At 37.9% G+C, this 17,618-nt stretch overlaps 1 protein-coding gene across 1 annotated transcript; it reads right to left on the bottom strand.

The window, feature by feature from the left end:
* Positions 1-3,112: 3,112 nt before the first annotated feature.
* Positions 3,113-14,922, bottom strand: LOC140752753 (trypsin-1-like). The gene is made up of 10 exons (XM_073087097.1): positions 14,605-14,922; positions 10,155-10,255; positions 9,429-9,601; positions 9,096-9,181; positions 8,679-8,815; positions 7,479-7,591; positions 6,109-6,258; positions 5,374-5,500; positions 4,306-4,431; positions 3,113-3,714 (listed from the first exon to the last, which is right to left on the bottom strand). Exons 1-10 carry the CDS (start codon positions 14,699-14,701, stop codon positions 3,541-3,543), a joined length of 1,284 nt encoding a protein of 427 aa, XP_072943198.1. The 5' UTR covers positions 14,702-14,922; the 3' UTR covers positions 3,113-3,540.
* Positions 14,923-17,618: the final 2,696 nt, after the last annotated feature.

The following is a 17,618-nucleotide window of genomic DNA, read 5'->3' as shown; positions in this document are numbered from 1 at the left end:
ATAATCACTTAGTTTATAGTACGCTTTTTACATAGCGTTTGTTTAACGACATGTTTGAACTTTTTTTCTGTGAGATTCAAAATGTGGTCAGGTATTTTATTGTAGTAGCGAATACAGTTACCCATGAAAGATGTAGCCACCTTGCATAATCTATGTTTAGGAATTGCTAATTTATTTCTATTTCTAGTTTTAAAGTTATGGTGGTTACTATTTTTTTCAAACATATCAGTGTTTCTTATATACATAATATTTTCATAGATGTATTGACTATGTACCGTCAATATGTTAATAGTGGGAAATAGTTCTCTCAGGGACTCACCACGTCGCAGACTATATATTGACCTTATTGCTCTTTTTTGAATAGTAAATATAGAGTCTATGTCAGCAGCACTACCCCACAGCAGAATGCCATAAGACATAATGCTGTGAAAGTAACTGAAATAGACGAGCCTGGCTGTGGGAATGTCTGTTAACTGTCTAATTCTTCTGACTGGAAAAGCTGCAGTACTAAGTCTGCTGGATAAAGCAGAGATGTGAGGACCCCATTGGAGTTTAGAATCAATGGTTATCCCCAAGAAAACAGTTTCATTGACAGATTCCAAAGTCTCACCATTTATAGCGACATTCATCCCCGTACTCCTTACATTTGGTAGCATAAATTTAATACATTTAGTCTCAAACCAGTTCTGAATCCAGCAAAGAGTTTCATTAATGACGTTGGTAACTTGTGATTGTCGTTTTGCCCTAAACACTAAGGAAGTATCATCAGCAAACAAAACAACCTCAGATAAATCCTTTACTACATTTGGCAAATCATTGATGTAAACTAAAAATAGAAATGGACCTAGGATGGAGCCCTGAGGAACACCTATTTTAATATTAGAACCTGCTGATAATGTTCCATTTACTTGCACTCGTTGTACTCTATTGTTTAAATAAGAATTTATCAACTTTAGAGAATTTCCCTGAATACCATAATATTGTAATTTTAACAATAAGGTTTTATGATCAACACAATCAAAAGCTTTAGACAAGTCACAAAATATATCTATAGCATCATGTGCTTGTTCCCAACAATGAAAAATATGCCGCAGCAATTGAACACCAGCGTCAGTAGTAGAACAGCCTTTAGTAAAGCTAAATTTTCTTTGGTGTAAAATATTATTTACTTTAAAATGTAGCAACATTTGGTGTAAAAAGATATTTTCAAAAATTTTACTTAGAACAGGCAGTACTGAGATAGGATTAATTATTGATCTTTCCAATTCTTACCTACCACGGATCGAGCTTTGGAAATGTCTAATATCTACCGTTATTAATAACCAATCTATACAGGTTTTATCTACCAATTATTATAATTAGCCTTGACTTCAATAAATGTGATGACAAATCTCTTGTTTATTTCAACACTATTTTTAACTTCAAAAAATGAGGTACTGTATTCGACCAAAATGTTTTTTTTTATAATACAGGAGTAGCAGACTAGCCTGCAGTCCACCTGATGGTTAGTGGTTACTGCCGCCCATGGACATCTTTAATCAACCCCAGATAGGATTATATATTTATATTTAGATTTGTGACCGGTGCCGTGTCGTGCCGGTGTCGTATAAAGAAAAGCGCCCTATGAATTGAGGAACGTATTATTATTGTAAAAAATATAACATACGAGAAACAGTCTTTATTGTAAATTTACTTATTACACAAAAATTTACATTACATTTTTACATTACATTTACATTTTTATTATACAAAAATGTTATAAAAATCATATTAACAATATATGTATAATAAAAAATCCTTCTTAATAATTACAAAAAAACGCCTTGACTAAACTACCAACGGAAACTAAAGTTGTTGAAGGTAGAACTCTGTGGCTTGACTCCGGCACCACCGTCACACCTGTTTCTGTTATAACAGCAGTGTAGCGCTGCTGTGTGAGTTTGAAGTGTGGTAAGAGACATACTTATCCGAGGTGTTCCAGCTTGAGGACTATCAAGGGTAACGACGTATCTATGGTAGTTTTTATACAGGAGTAGCAGACGAGCATGCAGTCCATCATGTAAGTGGCTACTGTGGACATCTTTAATCAACCCTAGATAAGATTACAGTCCTACTTGAGGTCAGCCACAAGATAATCCTGAGCACTAACCTGAAACCTCGGATAAGTAGGTATGTGTCTTAACACTTCAAACCGGAACACAGTTAACACTACTGTTATAACAAAAAGGTGTGACGGTGGTGCCGAGTCAAACCACAAAGAGTCAAACTTATGACCAATTTAGATGAAGCGAATTTCGTCTCGAAGATATGATTATCGAAGGAATATAAAATATTTTATTCGTCTAAACATTCTTCTCGCTCGTTGCCTTGGGCGATAATTGCCTCGCATGGAATATTTTATTGCGTCCGTGTAAACCGAATTTCAAAGCAATAATCGTATTTCGAGTTAATACCAGTTGCTACCATGAGTGTAATGCGCGAGGGTGTTTTAATTTTTAATTATATCCAATTTTCCCTTTATTTCATTGCACGACTCATGATGCGAAGCATCAGAGAGTGCTTTACGATCGAAAAAATGTTTTCGCTTCATTTTGGCGGCTATTTTTATTATTATAGCCTTGATAGTTCACGGAATCAAGATATTTTGCATACTATTGTCGAGATAATTTAATGGAGATTAATTCCATACTTTTTAAAAATTGATTTATTGCAATAGAATTGGAAAAAAACACCAAAATAGGTCAAAAAATTTTCCTGTCCGTCATGTGTGAAACCTGAAAACACTGTAACTTGTGAAAAAATCCATCAGTTGAGTTAATTTTTTTTTTTAAATTCTAATCGATGATTGTAGGTCACTGAATGCGAATGATTAATTAATTCAGTGTCGTTTAATTGCAATTAATAAAAAACGAAAACTACAAGACTGTATATCTATAGATATTATGTACATTTATTCCACCAGGGGCGCTTGTGCAGTACCTTCTTCCTACTACAGCTATTTTTTCGGCAATTAATTTTGAACGACTTAAGTTTTTTTTTTTTTTTATATATTTCATAATTAAATGAGCATTATGAGTCGTGCACTTTTGGATTTTTTTGTATTTAAATGGAAAGAGAAGAAAAGGTATTGCGTTAAAAAATTGACATCGAGAAGAAATGGTTTGGGAGCATCTAACCGATTCTTCCTTGAATTACAATTGCAAAACTAAACTCGAATGAGAATCTCGCACTGAAAACGATTCAAATTGATTTGTACGATACTCGTATGAACGTAAAAATATGTCATACGAGATCGTGTTTATACAAGTCGAGATTCTCATAAGCAAGAATCTCCTTACTATAATTTCGTCGTGTAAACAAACATAGGCAATTATCGCCGGGCGATAAGTCGTATGCGAGTCTCGTATGACATAATCGTAGGCGAGATTTTAGTTCTCGTCTGTGTACACATTTTGATACGATTATGTTATGGCGATTATTGCTTGTGATAGTTGCGTTGCGAAACGTGCGAGAAACTCTCCATCTAAATGGCTCTTTAGTTTATGGGTCCGGCCACACTATATTTTCGATCCAATCCACATAATGTGCGACCCTCGTGTAAAGGGCTGGTTGGTTCTTCATGCCACAACCCCGGCCAAAAGATGTCACCCCTATAATGGTGTACATACAATGAATTGTCCGGTCTTTTATCTGAAGAGGACCTCCGCTGTCACCCTGAAAAAAAACAAACTGCTCTTATAATTGATTAACATTGAAAATCGATGACAGCCCGCATAACGGTGCGGTCATGACTGACACGGAGAGGACCCGGGTTCGATCCCCGGCCAGACAGTCTAAATGGTGAATTGAGGTTTCTGTGCCTAGGCCTGGGTATCCGAGTTCGACAAGCACTTGGCCAATTATTTTTAGCTAGTTAACAACTAAATTTGGGGGCCCCCAGGCCCAGAGTGGGCCGCCCCTTCCGGCCCCCCTTAGTCCGCTAGAGCTACTGAACCCTTGCATACCTGGCACCTGGCACGCAATGATAGCCTAGTGGTTAAGAAACTCGGCCTCTCGAACGAGGGGTCCGGGGTTAAAATCCCAGGCACGCACTTCTGATTTTTCAAACTTATGTGCGTATTACAAATTAATTATGACTTGCTTAAACGGTGAAGGAAAACATGAGGAAACCTGCATACCTGAGAGATCTATATCAAAGGTATGTGACGTCTACCAATACGCACTTAGCCAGCGAGGTGGACTATGACCTAATCCTCATTCTGAGACACACCTAGCAGTGGGATAATAATGGGTTGATGACGATACCTGGCACGTGTCCTTGGATGACTCCCTGCTCCCATAACACAGCTGGGTCTTAGGGTCGAATCCATTTCGCATATTACGATTGGCTTGAAAAATGCATTCAGTCTCCTCGAACCTCTCGAGAACCACCTGAAAATAACAAAATAATAATCATCAAGCCATAACTGTGCGCTGGAAACAGGTCTACATACAGGCTAGGTCCCTAGGAGGTAGAACCCTCTGTGGTTCCACTCCGCCGGCACCACCGCCACGCCGTCTATTTTTAACACGCTTTTTGTATAATATAGGACTAGCAGACGAGCATACGGTCCACCTGATGGTAAGTGGCTACTGCCGCCCATGGACATCTGCAATCAACCCCAGATAGGATTAGATGCTACCAGAGGTCGGCCACAGATGCGCCACTACCCCTCCGGACTAAGCTGGAACACCTCGGAAAAGTCTGTCTCCCTTACGACACCCTTCAAACCGGAACACAGCAGCGCCTAACACTGCTGTTATTAGGTAGAAATAGTTGAGGCGGTTGTGCCCCCGGAGTCGAACCACAAAGGGTTCTACCACCTTCAAACCACCTTCGCCTTCTGTTATAACAGCAGTGTTAAGCGCTGCTGTGTAGATTTGAAATGTGGTAAGAGACATACTTTTCCGAGGCGTTCTAGCTTAGTCCTCAGAGCGCGTCCTTAGCGGCACTTGTGGCCGAACTCAAGTAGGAATATCTAATCCTATCTGGGGTTGATTACAAATGTCCATACGGCAGTAGCCACTTACTATCAGTGGACTGCATGCTCGTCTGCTACTCCTATATTATAAAGGACCCGTGGTCCTAGGTCCAAATTTGTAACACAAATGAGTAACAGACGAGCATGACGGTAAGTAGCATCTGCTGTATGAACATCTGTAATCAATCCCAGATAAGATTAGATTCCTACTAGGTCTGCCACGAGCCGCTACTGAGAACTAAGCTGGAACCCCTCTAAGTATGTCTTTCCACACTTCAAATTGCTGCTATAATTACAGGTGTGGCGGTGGTGCCGGTGTCGAACCAGTGTTCTACCACCTTTGTCAGCTTACCTTCTGCAGCAGATCTGAAGCAGACCCTCGGAACGCCGTGAGGCCCCAGCCCGTGGCCAGGGCTGTGTCTTGGGCCAGACCAGCCACATCTAGGCACGCCGGCACTATAAATGGAGTGAGCTCGATTCTACAAACATAGAAATATAAATTGTTTATTTTCACTCACAAATAAGGGAACTTATCACAAAGATTTATTCCATCAATAACCACACATCAATAATCAATAACCACAAAGTCAAATCTTTTGAAGGTGGTAGGGCCGTTCTACCTAATAACAGCAGTGTTAGGCGCTGCTGTGTTCCGGTTTGAAGGGTGTGGTAAAGGAGACTTACTTTTCCGAGGCGTTCCAGCTTAGTCCTCAGGGGTAGCGGCGCATCTGTGACCGACCTCAGGTAGGAATGTCTAATCTTATCTGTGGTTGATTACAGATGTCCATAGGCGGCAGTAGCCACTTACCATCAGGTGGACTGTATGCTCGTCTGCTACTCCTATATTTAAAAAAAAAATAACCCAGCATTGTCCCACTGCTGGGCACGTGTCTCTCAGAATAAGGATTAGGCCATAGTCCACCGCGCTGGACAAGTGCGTATTGGTACACTTCACATACCTTTGAAAACAGTTTTTTTTTAGGATTTCTCAGGTATCCCTTTCCTCACGATGTTTTCCTTCACCCGTTAGCAGGTGATAATTAATTTCTAAGTTCTAGTTTGTTAGTTGAATAGTATAAATCCGTACCGTGTCTCCAACTCCAAGAGAGCCAAATCATGGTATTTTATTGGTGGCTTGTATCCAGGGTGTGGTATCACTTTCTTGACTTTATGAAGTTTCTCCTTGTCATAGTTTGTGTGATTTAGTACTTCTAGGAGAGCGTATGAGACTGGTCCCCTAAAACAAAGAGACAAGAGTTGGTTATTTGTATAAGATATTATTATTTTTTCTTGGGGAAACCCGTCGTGGTTTCCTCTCAGATGCGGGGGCAGCGGACAGAATATGCCGGACTCCTACCGGCTAAAACCCCACGGTGTTCCTCTGGACCCTTTGTCAGGTCCACGGGTACGTTAGTAGCACTCGTCCGCTATCCCGACGGCGTTTGCCCACGTCAGGGCCCATCTCGGTTAGGGATGGAGCTGGAGTAACTCCATCCGCATATCTTTGAGGTACGCACGGGAACACCGTGCACGCCACCTCGAGGCTTGATGTTGTTTTTGACGTAGGACACCCTTGTCCTACGTCAATGCAAGGTTTGTTATAACCTAACCTAACTTAAACAAACGTATGCATTTAAATGGTCGATTTGAAGGTGAACCCTTTGTGGTTCTTCGAGGTGTTCTTAGTCCTCAGTGGTAGCAGTGCATCTGTGGCCGGCATCAGGTAGGAATCTAATCCTACCTAGAATTACAGATAGGTGGCAGTAGCTTACCATCATCTGGACAGTATGCTCGTCTGCTACTCCTATATAATAAAAAAGCTATTTAGCATCAGTGCGTGAAGGCGAAAAAAACCTTTTTTCACTCACAGCCGCACACTAGGATTCTTTGTGTCGTGGACAGATACAGACGAATACACAAACACCCATACGGAACCTTAATAAATAATAGTTTAAATAAATTAATAAATCATGCTTGATATTTTAAATGTTACAATCATTCTATTGGCAATTATCTATGACAGAATAATTATAAGCCGCAGTAAAATGAACTCAACGCTATTTACTCTGAATTGGATTATTATTTTAATAACTTAATTATTTTATTTTATTTTAATTATAATTTTATTTTGAGGCGATATATTATAATTGATTGCTTTATTTTATAATGTTTAGTTCGATTAGCAATAAAAGCGTTTTTTTTTAGTTTTTTTTTATTATTATTTATTTTTCTTTTTTTAGTCCTTAACTAACTCATAAACTTGGGAATTAATTAATGTAATAAGGATAATGGGAAACTGTTATCAAATTATTGCATTGTCATCGGTCCTTGATACGTGTGCAAAGTTTAAAATGTATCAAGCTTCTAGAAACGGGTGAAAATTGAGCTCAAAGATTCCGTTACATACATACATAGATACAAGACAAGCTAATAATAGCGTGTTAAAATTTGACTTACAAATCTCTTGTGGAAGCACAGTGCCCTGCTGTCATCACAAACTTATCACTGATCAAAGAACCTCCACACTGAAACGTTATCGTGTCTGGATACTCCCCGAAAGCCAATAGAGCCTGTAATCATCATCATCATCATCACCATCATCATCATCATCATCAACACAGAAACTGTAAAACTCCAATTTTGTATATTATTTTTTTTTTTTAATGATACTCACCTATAAGTTGATTATGTATTTAACATATATATAAAATTCTCGTGTCACAATGTTAGTTACCGTACTCCTCCGAAACGACTACCGATTTTCACCAAATTTTATATGCATATTCAGTAGGTCTGGGAATCGGCTACTATCTATTTTTCATACCCCTAAGTAATAAGGGTTGTTCATCCTTAACATTTTTTATTTATATGCTAGTTATATATAAATAATTGGCCAAGTGCAGGTCGAAATCGCACCAAGGGATCCGTACCACCAAAATTTCCATTTTTTATTTTTAGTATTTATTACTGTAGCAGCCATTGAAGTACATGCATTGTGAAAATTGGAACCTTTTGAAAATTTGACTATTACGGGTCAATAGATAAAACGAAAAACTTCGAAAAATAGCAGTCTTGTATGGCGACCTCATTATATTTTCAACTTTTTTTATTTTTAGCACTTGTAATAGCGACCACCTTTATACATACTCTGTATAAAATGAAGTGTCTATCTATTACGGTTCCAGAGATACAGCCCTGTGACAGACGGACAGACGAAATGACGGATAGGCATCGGCGTCTTAGTGATATGGTTTTACCCTTTGGGAACGGAACCCAAAATATACTTTGTTAGTTTGCTATATTAAAGACGAGAGTATACAGGGTGCATTTTTCAAATAGGCCTTCAGGGCCAAATCCGAAACTATAAGGATTAGCGAAAAATGCTGAAAGGAGTTACGAGGCCGATTTTGATAAAAACGAAAACTGTATCATTAGTTTTTTAAAATATCTTTATCCCTAGCCGGGAATCGAACGAGTTCATTTTGAAAAAAAAATACACTCTATATTATTCCACTAACTGAGAGTGTCGCTTATAACGATCAAATTCTGCGAAGTGGGACTTCTGGGACTCCATTCAGCATTGTTCGCTAATCCTTATAGTTTCGGATTTTGCCCTGAAGGCCTATTTGAAAAATTCACCCTGTATATTTAACTTACCATATGTGGAAATTCGCCTTCAAAACTTCCCTCCCCCCCAATGATGTATGTTCCTAGGTCGTTCCAGCAATTGTTGTAACGTATGCCCTTACTCTTCTGACAGGGGTACACCAGCTCCTCCTGGTACTCAATACACTCTGTAAATCAGAATCAGAATGAGAATGAGAATGAGAATCTCCAGGTTTTAATAAGACTGAGAAATGAGAAAGACATGTCTAAGACGATGTGTGAGACATGTATAAGATATTGAAATGTGTATAGTCCGCGCCAAACTGCTAGTCCGCTCTGAAGTTGTTGCGAGCAGGAGTAGTCAGACAATTTGCTATGGCGACGCGATTCATTTCTATATTCAGAGCGGACTAGCAGCTTACGCGGACCATAACCGGTGCCGGAGTTTTTTCAAAATTAAGAACTTACTGTCTCGTGCTTTCTTCCCAGTTTTGTTTTCTGTCTTCTTTGGAGAAATCGGGTCACACTCGTTGGCCAAAAATTTTAGAATTGTTCTGAAATTAAAAATACCGTAAATATTCATCATCATCATCTTCAACCCACTGTCCCCTGCTGGGCACGGGTCTCCTCTCTTTCTGAGAGCTCAGTGGGCTAGTCTTCGTGTGCAAATGACTAGCACTTAGTCAAACATAATAATTGCTAATAAGCGAAGCAATTTTATAAAGAACTAATCCTCATAGTTTCGGATTTGGCCCTGAAGGCCCGTTTTAAAAAATCACCCTGTATACAAGTACTTCTTACTTTTCTGATGTGGTTGTCGTGGGTTTCGTGGTAGACGTTGTGGTAGCTTCGGTGGTAGATGTAGTTACGGGGTCTGGGGTGGTCCATTGCACGCTCGTGGTGGTCTCCGTTGGCAAAGGAGTGGTAACATCACCACAACACACTATAGGTTCCATTTTGATGAAAGAACATGTCTGAAAACAATAAAAACAGTGATAGTGGTCTTCGCATCGAGGGGTCCCAGGTTCGAATTCGATTTTTTTAAAGTTGTGTGCTAAGCGCCGTTGTATTCTGGTTTGAAGGGTGTGGTAAAGGAGATATACTTTTCCGAGCATTCCAGCCTAGTCATCAGGTGTAGCGCCGCTTGCGGCTGACTTCAGGTAGGAATATCTAATCCTATCTGAGGTAGATTACAGATGACCATACGGCAGTAGCTTACCATCAGGTGGAACATGCTAGCCTGCTACTCCTATATTACCACGCTTTTATAAGCTTGGTTTGTATGTATGTAACGGAATCTTTGAGCTTGATTTTTACCTACTTTAAACGGTCCGATTAATTTTAAATTTTGAACAATTATCAAGAACCGATGACAATACACGATTTTAATAATTTTATCCCATTCTCCTCATCAGGATCGTCAGGAATCAGGATTGACGATTTTCCTTGTGTGATTTTAGCGTGGTTTTTAGTTTGTAAACTATTAACATTATATAAAATAAGTCTGTAAAGTGTGTGAAGTCTTACCATGGGTGGTATTCCTCGCTGAAGGTCACTGATGGCAGATTTACAATTTCTGAATTGCATACAAATTCCCGTACTACCATTATTCGTAACGCAGGCATCACCTGAAAAATATAAATGTATAGATATAAATAAAATTAAAGGACCCTTCGTATATCGACGGCACCACTGCCACATCTTTTTTAGGGTTCCGTACTCAAAGTGTAAAAACGGAACCCTATTACTAAGACTCCGCTGTCTGTCCGTCTGTCACAGGGCTATATCTCCGGAATCGTAATAGATAGACACATGAATTTTTTACAGAGGGTGCATAACGGTGGCCGCTATAACAACAAATACTAAAAATCAAATAATTAATAATATTAAAGGCGGTCTCCACCATACAACAAACCGGTATTTTTCGGTCTTTTTCGATCTAACTGTTAAACCGTACTAGGCAAACGGTTGAAATTTTTACAATCCTTTACTTACTATCTGGTATTATAATAAATACAAATAAGAACCATAAAACATATTTTAATATTGGTACTTATTTTAATTTCATTCTACGTTGTTTACGTATTATTGATCATCACCCCAACGCCATCTATTTTTGTGTCATATAACTAAGTATTGTTCAAAATTTACGTATCATCACCCCAACGCCATCTATTGCTGTCTGATAAAATTAAATATTGTTGAAAATAATAAAATGAATAAAAATAAGTAAAAAATAAATATAGTTCACAAAACTAACAAACATGCTTTTATGATAAAATCAACTAAAAAGTAGAAAATAATTTTCAATCTAAGAATTAATTAAGGAACAGTAAATAGTATAATTGTGAAAAAAGCGTGGGGTGCTCCATTTATCAGGTTCGAAAAGCGCCCCAAGATTTTTTAAAATAATATAGGAGTAGAAGACGAGCATGCAGTCCACCTGATGGTAAGTGCCTTCTGCCGCCCATGGTCACCTATTCAACCCCAGACTAAATTTAAAATCGGCCACAAGAGTTGCTGCCTGAAAACTAAGTTGAAACGCCTCGGAAAAGTATTTCTCTTACCATTCAAACCAGAACACAGCAGCGCTTAACCCAATTTTAATAGGTAGAAATAAATTAAATGTCTTAATAACTAAATTAATCTAAATTAATATAAAAATAATTGTTGGCGTGATAGCCTAGTGGTTAAGAAACTCGGTCTCCCGATCGAGGGCTCCGAGGTTCAAATCCTAGACGTCTGATTTTTGAAAGCTATGTGCGTATTAGAAATTAATTATCACTTGCTAAACAGTGAAGAAAAACATCGTGAGGAAATCTGCATACCTGAGAGATTTATAAAAAAAAATCTCAAAGGTATATGAAGTCTACCAATACGCACTTGGCCAGCGCGGTGGACTATGGCCTAATCCTTCTCATTATGAGAGGAGACCCGTGCCCAGCAGTGGGACATTAATGGGTTGATGATGAATAGTTGGCTCTATCTTTATATTTTAGTCTAAGATATGGTCTGAGATTCTCTTGACCATATGTTTATAAATGTCAAACCAAACCGGTACTGTGGACCTGTTTTGTTTGTATATATACTCGTAGTATAATAATGAATGGAAGTTTGTCTGTCGATCTTATATAAAAGTATTTTTATAAGATTAATTCAGTTTTGAAGTTAGTAGAACTCTGTGGTTCGACTCCGGCTGCACCACCGCCACACCTATTTCTACCTAATAACAGCAGTGTTAGGCGCTGCTGTGTTTCGTTTTGAAGGGTGTGGGAGACAGACTTTTCCGAGGCGTTCCAGCTTAGTCCTCAGGGGTAGCGGCGCGTCTTTGGCCTACCTCAGGTAGGATATCTAATCCTATCTGGGGTTGATTACAGATGTCCATAGGCGGCAGTAGCTTACCATCAGGTGGACTGCATGCTCGTCTGGTACTCCTATATTATAAAAAAAGTCCAGCTGATGGTGAAAATCATAATTATCATCATCATCAACCCATTACTGTCCCACTGCTGGGCACGGGCCTCTCAAAATGAAGATTAGGCCATAGTCCACCGCGCTGGACAAGTGCGTATAAGTAGACTTCACATATCTTTGAGATTTGCTTATATAAAATTCTCGTGTTACAATGTTAGTAACCGTACTCTTCCGAAAGGCTTCACCGATTTTCACCAATATTTATATGCATATTCAGTAGGTCTGAGAACCGGCTACTATCTATTTTTCATACCCCTAAGTGATAAGGGTTGGTCACCCTTAACATTTTTTTATTTATATGGCAACACAACGTTTGCCGGGTCAGCTAGTATTTCTATAAATCTCTCAGGTATGCAGGTTTCCTCACGATGTTTTTCTTTCAGAGTTTACCGTTTAACCATTAGCCAAGTACGAGTCGAACTTGCACCCTGAGGGTTCCGTAGCACCATTTTTTATTTATAATTTTAAATATTTATTATCACAGCAGCCATAGAAATAATTTGAACTGTATGTTTGTATCTACGAGTATATATTACGGTTTAAGAGATAAAGCCCTGTGACAGATAGACAGACAGCGGATGATTAGTCGTAGTCGATTAATCTTTAGTCAAAACATCGACCTAATGTGAACGAACCCTAATGTGTCATATTATTACCGCAGATAGTAGAAGGAAAATAAAATAAAATAAAATAAATATTGACTTCACTAACGGAGTACCTCTGGGCTGCTTTAAAATACCTGAATATGCTGTAATGTTCCACCGTTCTATTATACATCTATATATAAGGTAAACTACGCGTGTCTGTACATCTAAATATATATAACTCAAAGGTGACTGACTGACGTAGTGATCTATCAACGCACAGCCAAACCACTGGACGGATCGGGCTGAAATTTGGCATGCAGGTAGATGTTATGACGTAGGCATCCGCTAAGCAAGGATTTTGATCAATTCTACCCCCAAGGGGATGAAAATATCGGAAACAAGCGAAGCCGCGGGCAAAAGCTCGTCGAATATATTTGCAAACAAAGTAGTTAGGAGAACTTAGAATAAATTAAAGATAGCAATTTCTACAATTTTCTGAATTTTTGTTTGTTGAAGTCGCGTTACACCAAAACTACTGAATTGAATTCAGTGAATCAACATTATATTATAGTATGTATCTTGACTTAACATTTAGTCTTTATTTCATTCAAATTTACTCTATTAAAGATTTACTCTATTAAAAGTTATTACAATTTAAAGTCAGCGGAGTGGAGAGTCAGTTAACCAGTGTGCTCCTGTACCCTTACCATGAGTTTTTACGTTTTGACAAATATGACTGTTTTCGTATTTGTTTACGTATTTGCCCATAGAAACTCCAATCAGCACCCCTAGCGGATTGTATCAGAACTATAGTGTCAGTAACGTAACATTAAATGTCTAAATTGACAAAATGGCGCTTTATGTTTTGTCTCTCTTTTTTGCGAACATGTGAGGCAGACAAAAAGACCTGAGCACTTACTTATTGTTACGTTTACTCAGTTACTGAAGCAAACGGAACAGATTGAGTAAACGCAAAGTGAAATTGTGGGATGTTTTGAAAACTCATGGTAAGGGTACTGAACGCGAACGAAGCCGCGGGCACAGCTCGTATCAGGATCAACTAACAGACAATGCATCGCTTAAAACTTAGACGTCATGTTGGACGTAAGCAAATATTGCACGTTTTCCTACTTAGATGAGTAATTTAAACGGTTCTTGTAAATCCCCAAAGAAAGGACGCAAGGTTTCCGTTTCTGAACTAATCCAGAGGTATAGTCCGCGTAAAACTACTAGTCCGCTCTGAATATAGAAATGAATCGCGTCGCCATAGCAATTGTATGATTACCTGCTCGCTAACAACTTCAGAGCGGACTAGCAGTTTGGCACCGACTATAACAAAGAAATATTTTAATAAGTTTTCGTATAAGTTCATTTTTTAAATATAAATTAATTTAATCAGATATTATATTTGTTTTTGAAGGGTTAATTTATGAGGTCGGTTGAGCCCCTAATGACCCCCTAATGAATGGGCATAACTATATATATATTTTCCAACTATATGTATATTGTCGAACTCCTATCTCATAAGAAATCTATGAGATAGGAGTTCGAAAATATACAATAAATAAATAGTTATTCTCAGAAATTCTCGTAAAATAAATATAATTATTGGATATAAAAACAAAAACCAAATATAGAAGAATGTAATTTCGCATATGTTAAAATCAAGGTTTAGGATGCAGATACGCTCTGCATCAAAGAATGAAATAAACATACATAAGTACATGCTCAATAAACATTACCTTCCGCAATCTACACGATTGCGGAAGGTAATGTAATAGGGAAATCTGAGGGAGGGGGAAAACCGACACCCTCCACACACCAGCAGACGCTCAAGGCTATACTAAACCTGAATAAAGCCACAAGCAACACCACAGTACAGAATAGTTAAATTACGTCATCCCCTTGAGACTTACCTTCATACTGACCACTTGAGAACTTGACTATAAACATAAAAACGAAAACACGAATCATATTCACTTGTAAGCACGAGATATTGCTCCTAACATACATACAATACTAATTAGTCGACCGATTTCCTTTACAATACAACACTAAACTTTATGTGTATTCATATTGACAGTAACGAGTTTTCCTCTACAATTTTACGCGGTAACTATTTTTAATCTTTAGTGAACGAATTTCACGTGTTTATAAAACGAGTGTATTAAAATAACTGATTAAGCAGTGTTAAGTTATAATAATATTATGCTATAGATTGCTATAGATTACGTCGTCCCAAGATAACCTATTGAACTAGTGTATTCAATGAGGTTTTTAATAGCTTCAAAAAACCCGATAAATGTTATTCAAGTTGATAGCTTTGACAGATGTTTGTTTTATTTTGCAAAATCAATAGATGTTTCAATTAATATGTCTTTTGTATATGTAATATCATTCTAATATTATCAATGACATTTTATACTATATTATAAATACGAATGTGTGTTTGTTTGTTACACTTTCACGTCTTAACTACATGATTGTCATGAAATGTACACACGTTGTCAGGGGTTCAGAAAAGGACATAGGGTAGCTTTTATCCCGCAAAAATTGCCGTTCCCGAGGGATAAATAAAATGTGTCTGCGAGCAAAGCCACGGGTAAAAGTTGGTAGATATATAGATTTGTTCGAGTAGTTCTATCAGGCAAAAGCTATCTGATTTTAATTAAAGTTTTAGGGTGTCCGGTAAATCTGACGCCTATATTGCAAGATAGTATGAGCAATGCTTACTGGCGCGCATACAACGGGTTTTTAAACGCACGGCGTGCAACGCTCACAGTTTTTAATCCAAAATATTTTAGCGTCTCAGTCTTTTCATATAAAACAGTAAAAAAGTGTTGAATATTTTCTATTCAATGTTTATTTAATTTCATTAGTAGGTTAACTTAATCATTGCCTAATTTCCATAACTGTTATATTTTATACCTCATAAGGGGCCGTTCAAGTATTACGTAACGCAATTTTTGAAGATTTTTGAACCCCCCTCCCCCCCTTGTAACGCACCGTAACGTTTTTCTATACCCCCCCCCCCCTCCCCCTCTCTAAACGTTACGTAACACTCAAGTGTCAATTTTTACCATAAACTCGCTAAAAAGTTATGTTATAGTTTTTATCCTTGGGCGTGTTCAGCCGGACTAGGTCTCCTGAGTATTCTAAGTTAGTTTAAGTATAGTCAAAGCATATATACTACTATACTGCACTATACTTAGTCTAACTCAGAATACTCAGGACTTAGTTCGGCTGAACCCACTCATTCAAGGGATTCCTCGTAAAACGTAAATGAAAAGGGTTGCCAATTTAGGAGTTTTAATTCTCTATTTTTTATTAAAAAATGTTACGTAACGTGTATTAAGAAAGACCCCCTCCCGCCCCTGTAACGCATCGTAAAGTTTTACAAGACCCCCCCTCCCCCCCAAATTGCGTTACGTAATACTTGAACGCCCCCTAACAGCAGTGTTAAGCGCTGCTATGTTCTGGTTGATTGGTGTGGTAAGGGAGACATACTTTTCTGAGGCGTTCCAGCTTACTCTTCAGGGGTAGCGGCGCATCTGTGGCCGACTTCAGGGTCTAATCCGGGGTCTATCTGGGGTGGATGGGGTAGCCACTTACCATGCTCGTCTGCTATTTCTTATATATTATAAAAAAAATGTAAAACAGTAAAAATGCCATGAATATTTTACCATTCATTTTTTTATTTAATTACATTGATAGGTATACTTAATCATTGCGTAATTTCCATTCAATTCAATTCAATTCGATTCACTTATATCCACTAATGCGGAAATCTTTGCACATCGCGTTGTCACACTCTTAAAATGATAGGACTGTTGACAGTCCCACCCAATGACCTTTTTTTATAATACACGAGTAGCAGACGAGCATGCAGTCCACCTGATGGTAAGTGGCTACTGCCGCCCATGGACATCTGTTATCAACCCCAGATAGGATTAGATATTACTACCTGAGGTCGGCCACAGATGCGCCGCTACCCCTGAGGACTAAGCTGGAACGCCTCGGAAAACTCTGTCTCCCTTACCACACCCTTCAAACCGGAACACAGCAGCGCCTAACACTGCTGTTATTAGGTAAATAGGTGTGGCGGTGGTGCCGCCGGAGTCGAACCACAATAACACCTTAATAGCAAATGGACTGTAGGTTCGTTTGATACTTCGAAACTATAGTAATAAAAATTGAATTATTCAATTTACTCGAATATTTTATTCACTATTACATTTTTTAGGGTTCCGTACCCAAAGGGTAAAAATGAAATCCTATTAAGACTCCGCTGTCTGTCCGTCTGTCACAGGGCTTTATCTCCTGAACCAAGTGTTCAACTTTTTTTACATAGTATGTATAAGGCTAGCCGCTATAACAACAAATACTAAAAACAAAAAAATATGAAAATTTTGGTGGTACGGAACTCTGTGTGCGAGTTCGACTCGTACTTGGAGAATTATTATTATTAAATAATGTTATTTCTTATTATAATTCGTCTTTAAATTTCCAGGGGTTATATTTTACTGAACGACAACAAAAACTTAGCCGGATTTAGTATTTTTTTAAATATGAACTAAAAACAAATAGAGCCTAAATATTTTTTTAAAACATGCTAAAATATGTTGAAATTCGAAAACGACTTTGTAAAAATGTCCGATCTACGACTTTGTTCCATACATATTAAATTTATACATATTAGATTTACGATTATATAAAAAAAATATGACTAATCTTTATTAATATTTCACCATATTTCGGCAAGTAAACAGATAATGTTTTCCAAGAAAACCCCTAATCTTAGGTATAATCACTTGTGCCAAAAAGTCATTTTAGTGTGTCGATAACGATGGCAAAGAAATTATAATTATTAAGTTTTAAGTTATAAAACGTTTAACATTGTTTTAAATATAAATAATTATATTATATTAAA

This window comes from Epargyreus clarus, unplaced genomic scaffold (assembly GCF_041222505.1).
Source record: "Epargyreus clarus isolate Ecla_fem2 unplaced genomic scaffold, WU_Ecla_fem_2.2 ptg000025l, whole genome shotgun sequence".
Lineage (NCBI taxonomy): Eukaryota > Metazoa > Arthropoda > Insecta > Lepidoptera > Hesperiidae > Epargyreus > Epargyreus clarus.
The sequence above is the reverse complement of the archived record's forward strand: the minus strand, read 5'-3'. Positions and strand labels throughout refer to the sequence as shown.

Excerpts from the sequence above, each read along its gene's own strand:
- LOC140752753 (XM_073087097.1), bottom strand. The coding sequence starts at position 14,701 with ATGTATGTTAGGAGCAATATCTCGTGCTTACAAGTGAATATGATTCGT. Across the intron at positions 9,602-10,154 it reads AGCGAGGAATACCACCCATG|ACATGTTCTTTCATCAAAAT; the intron begins GTAAGACTTCAC and ends TATTGTTTTCAG. Across the intron at positions 9,182-9,428 it reads ACGACAACCACATCAGAAAA|AACAATTCTAAAATTTTTGG; the intron begins GTAAGAAGTACT and ends TTTTAATTTCAG.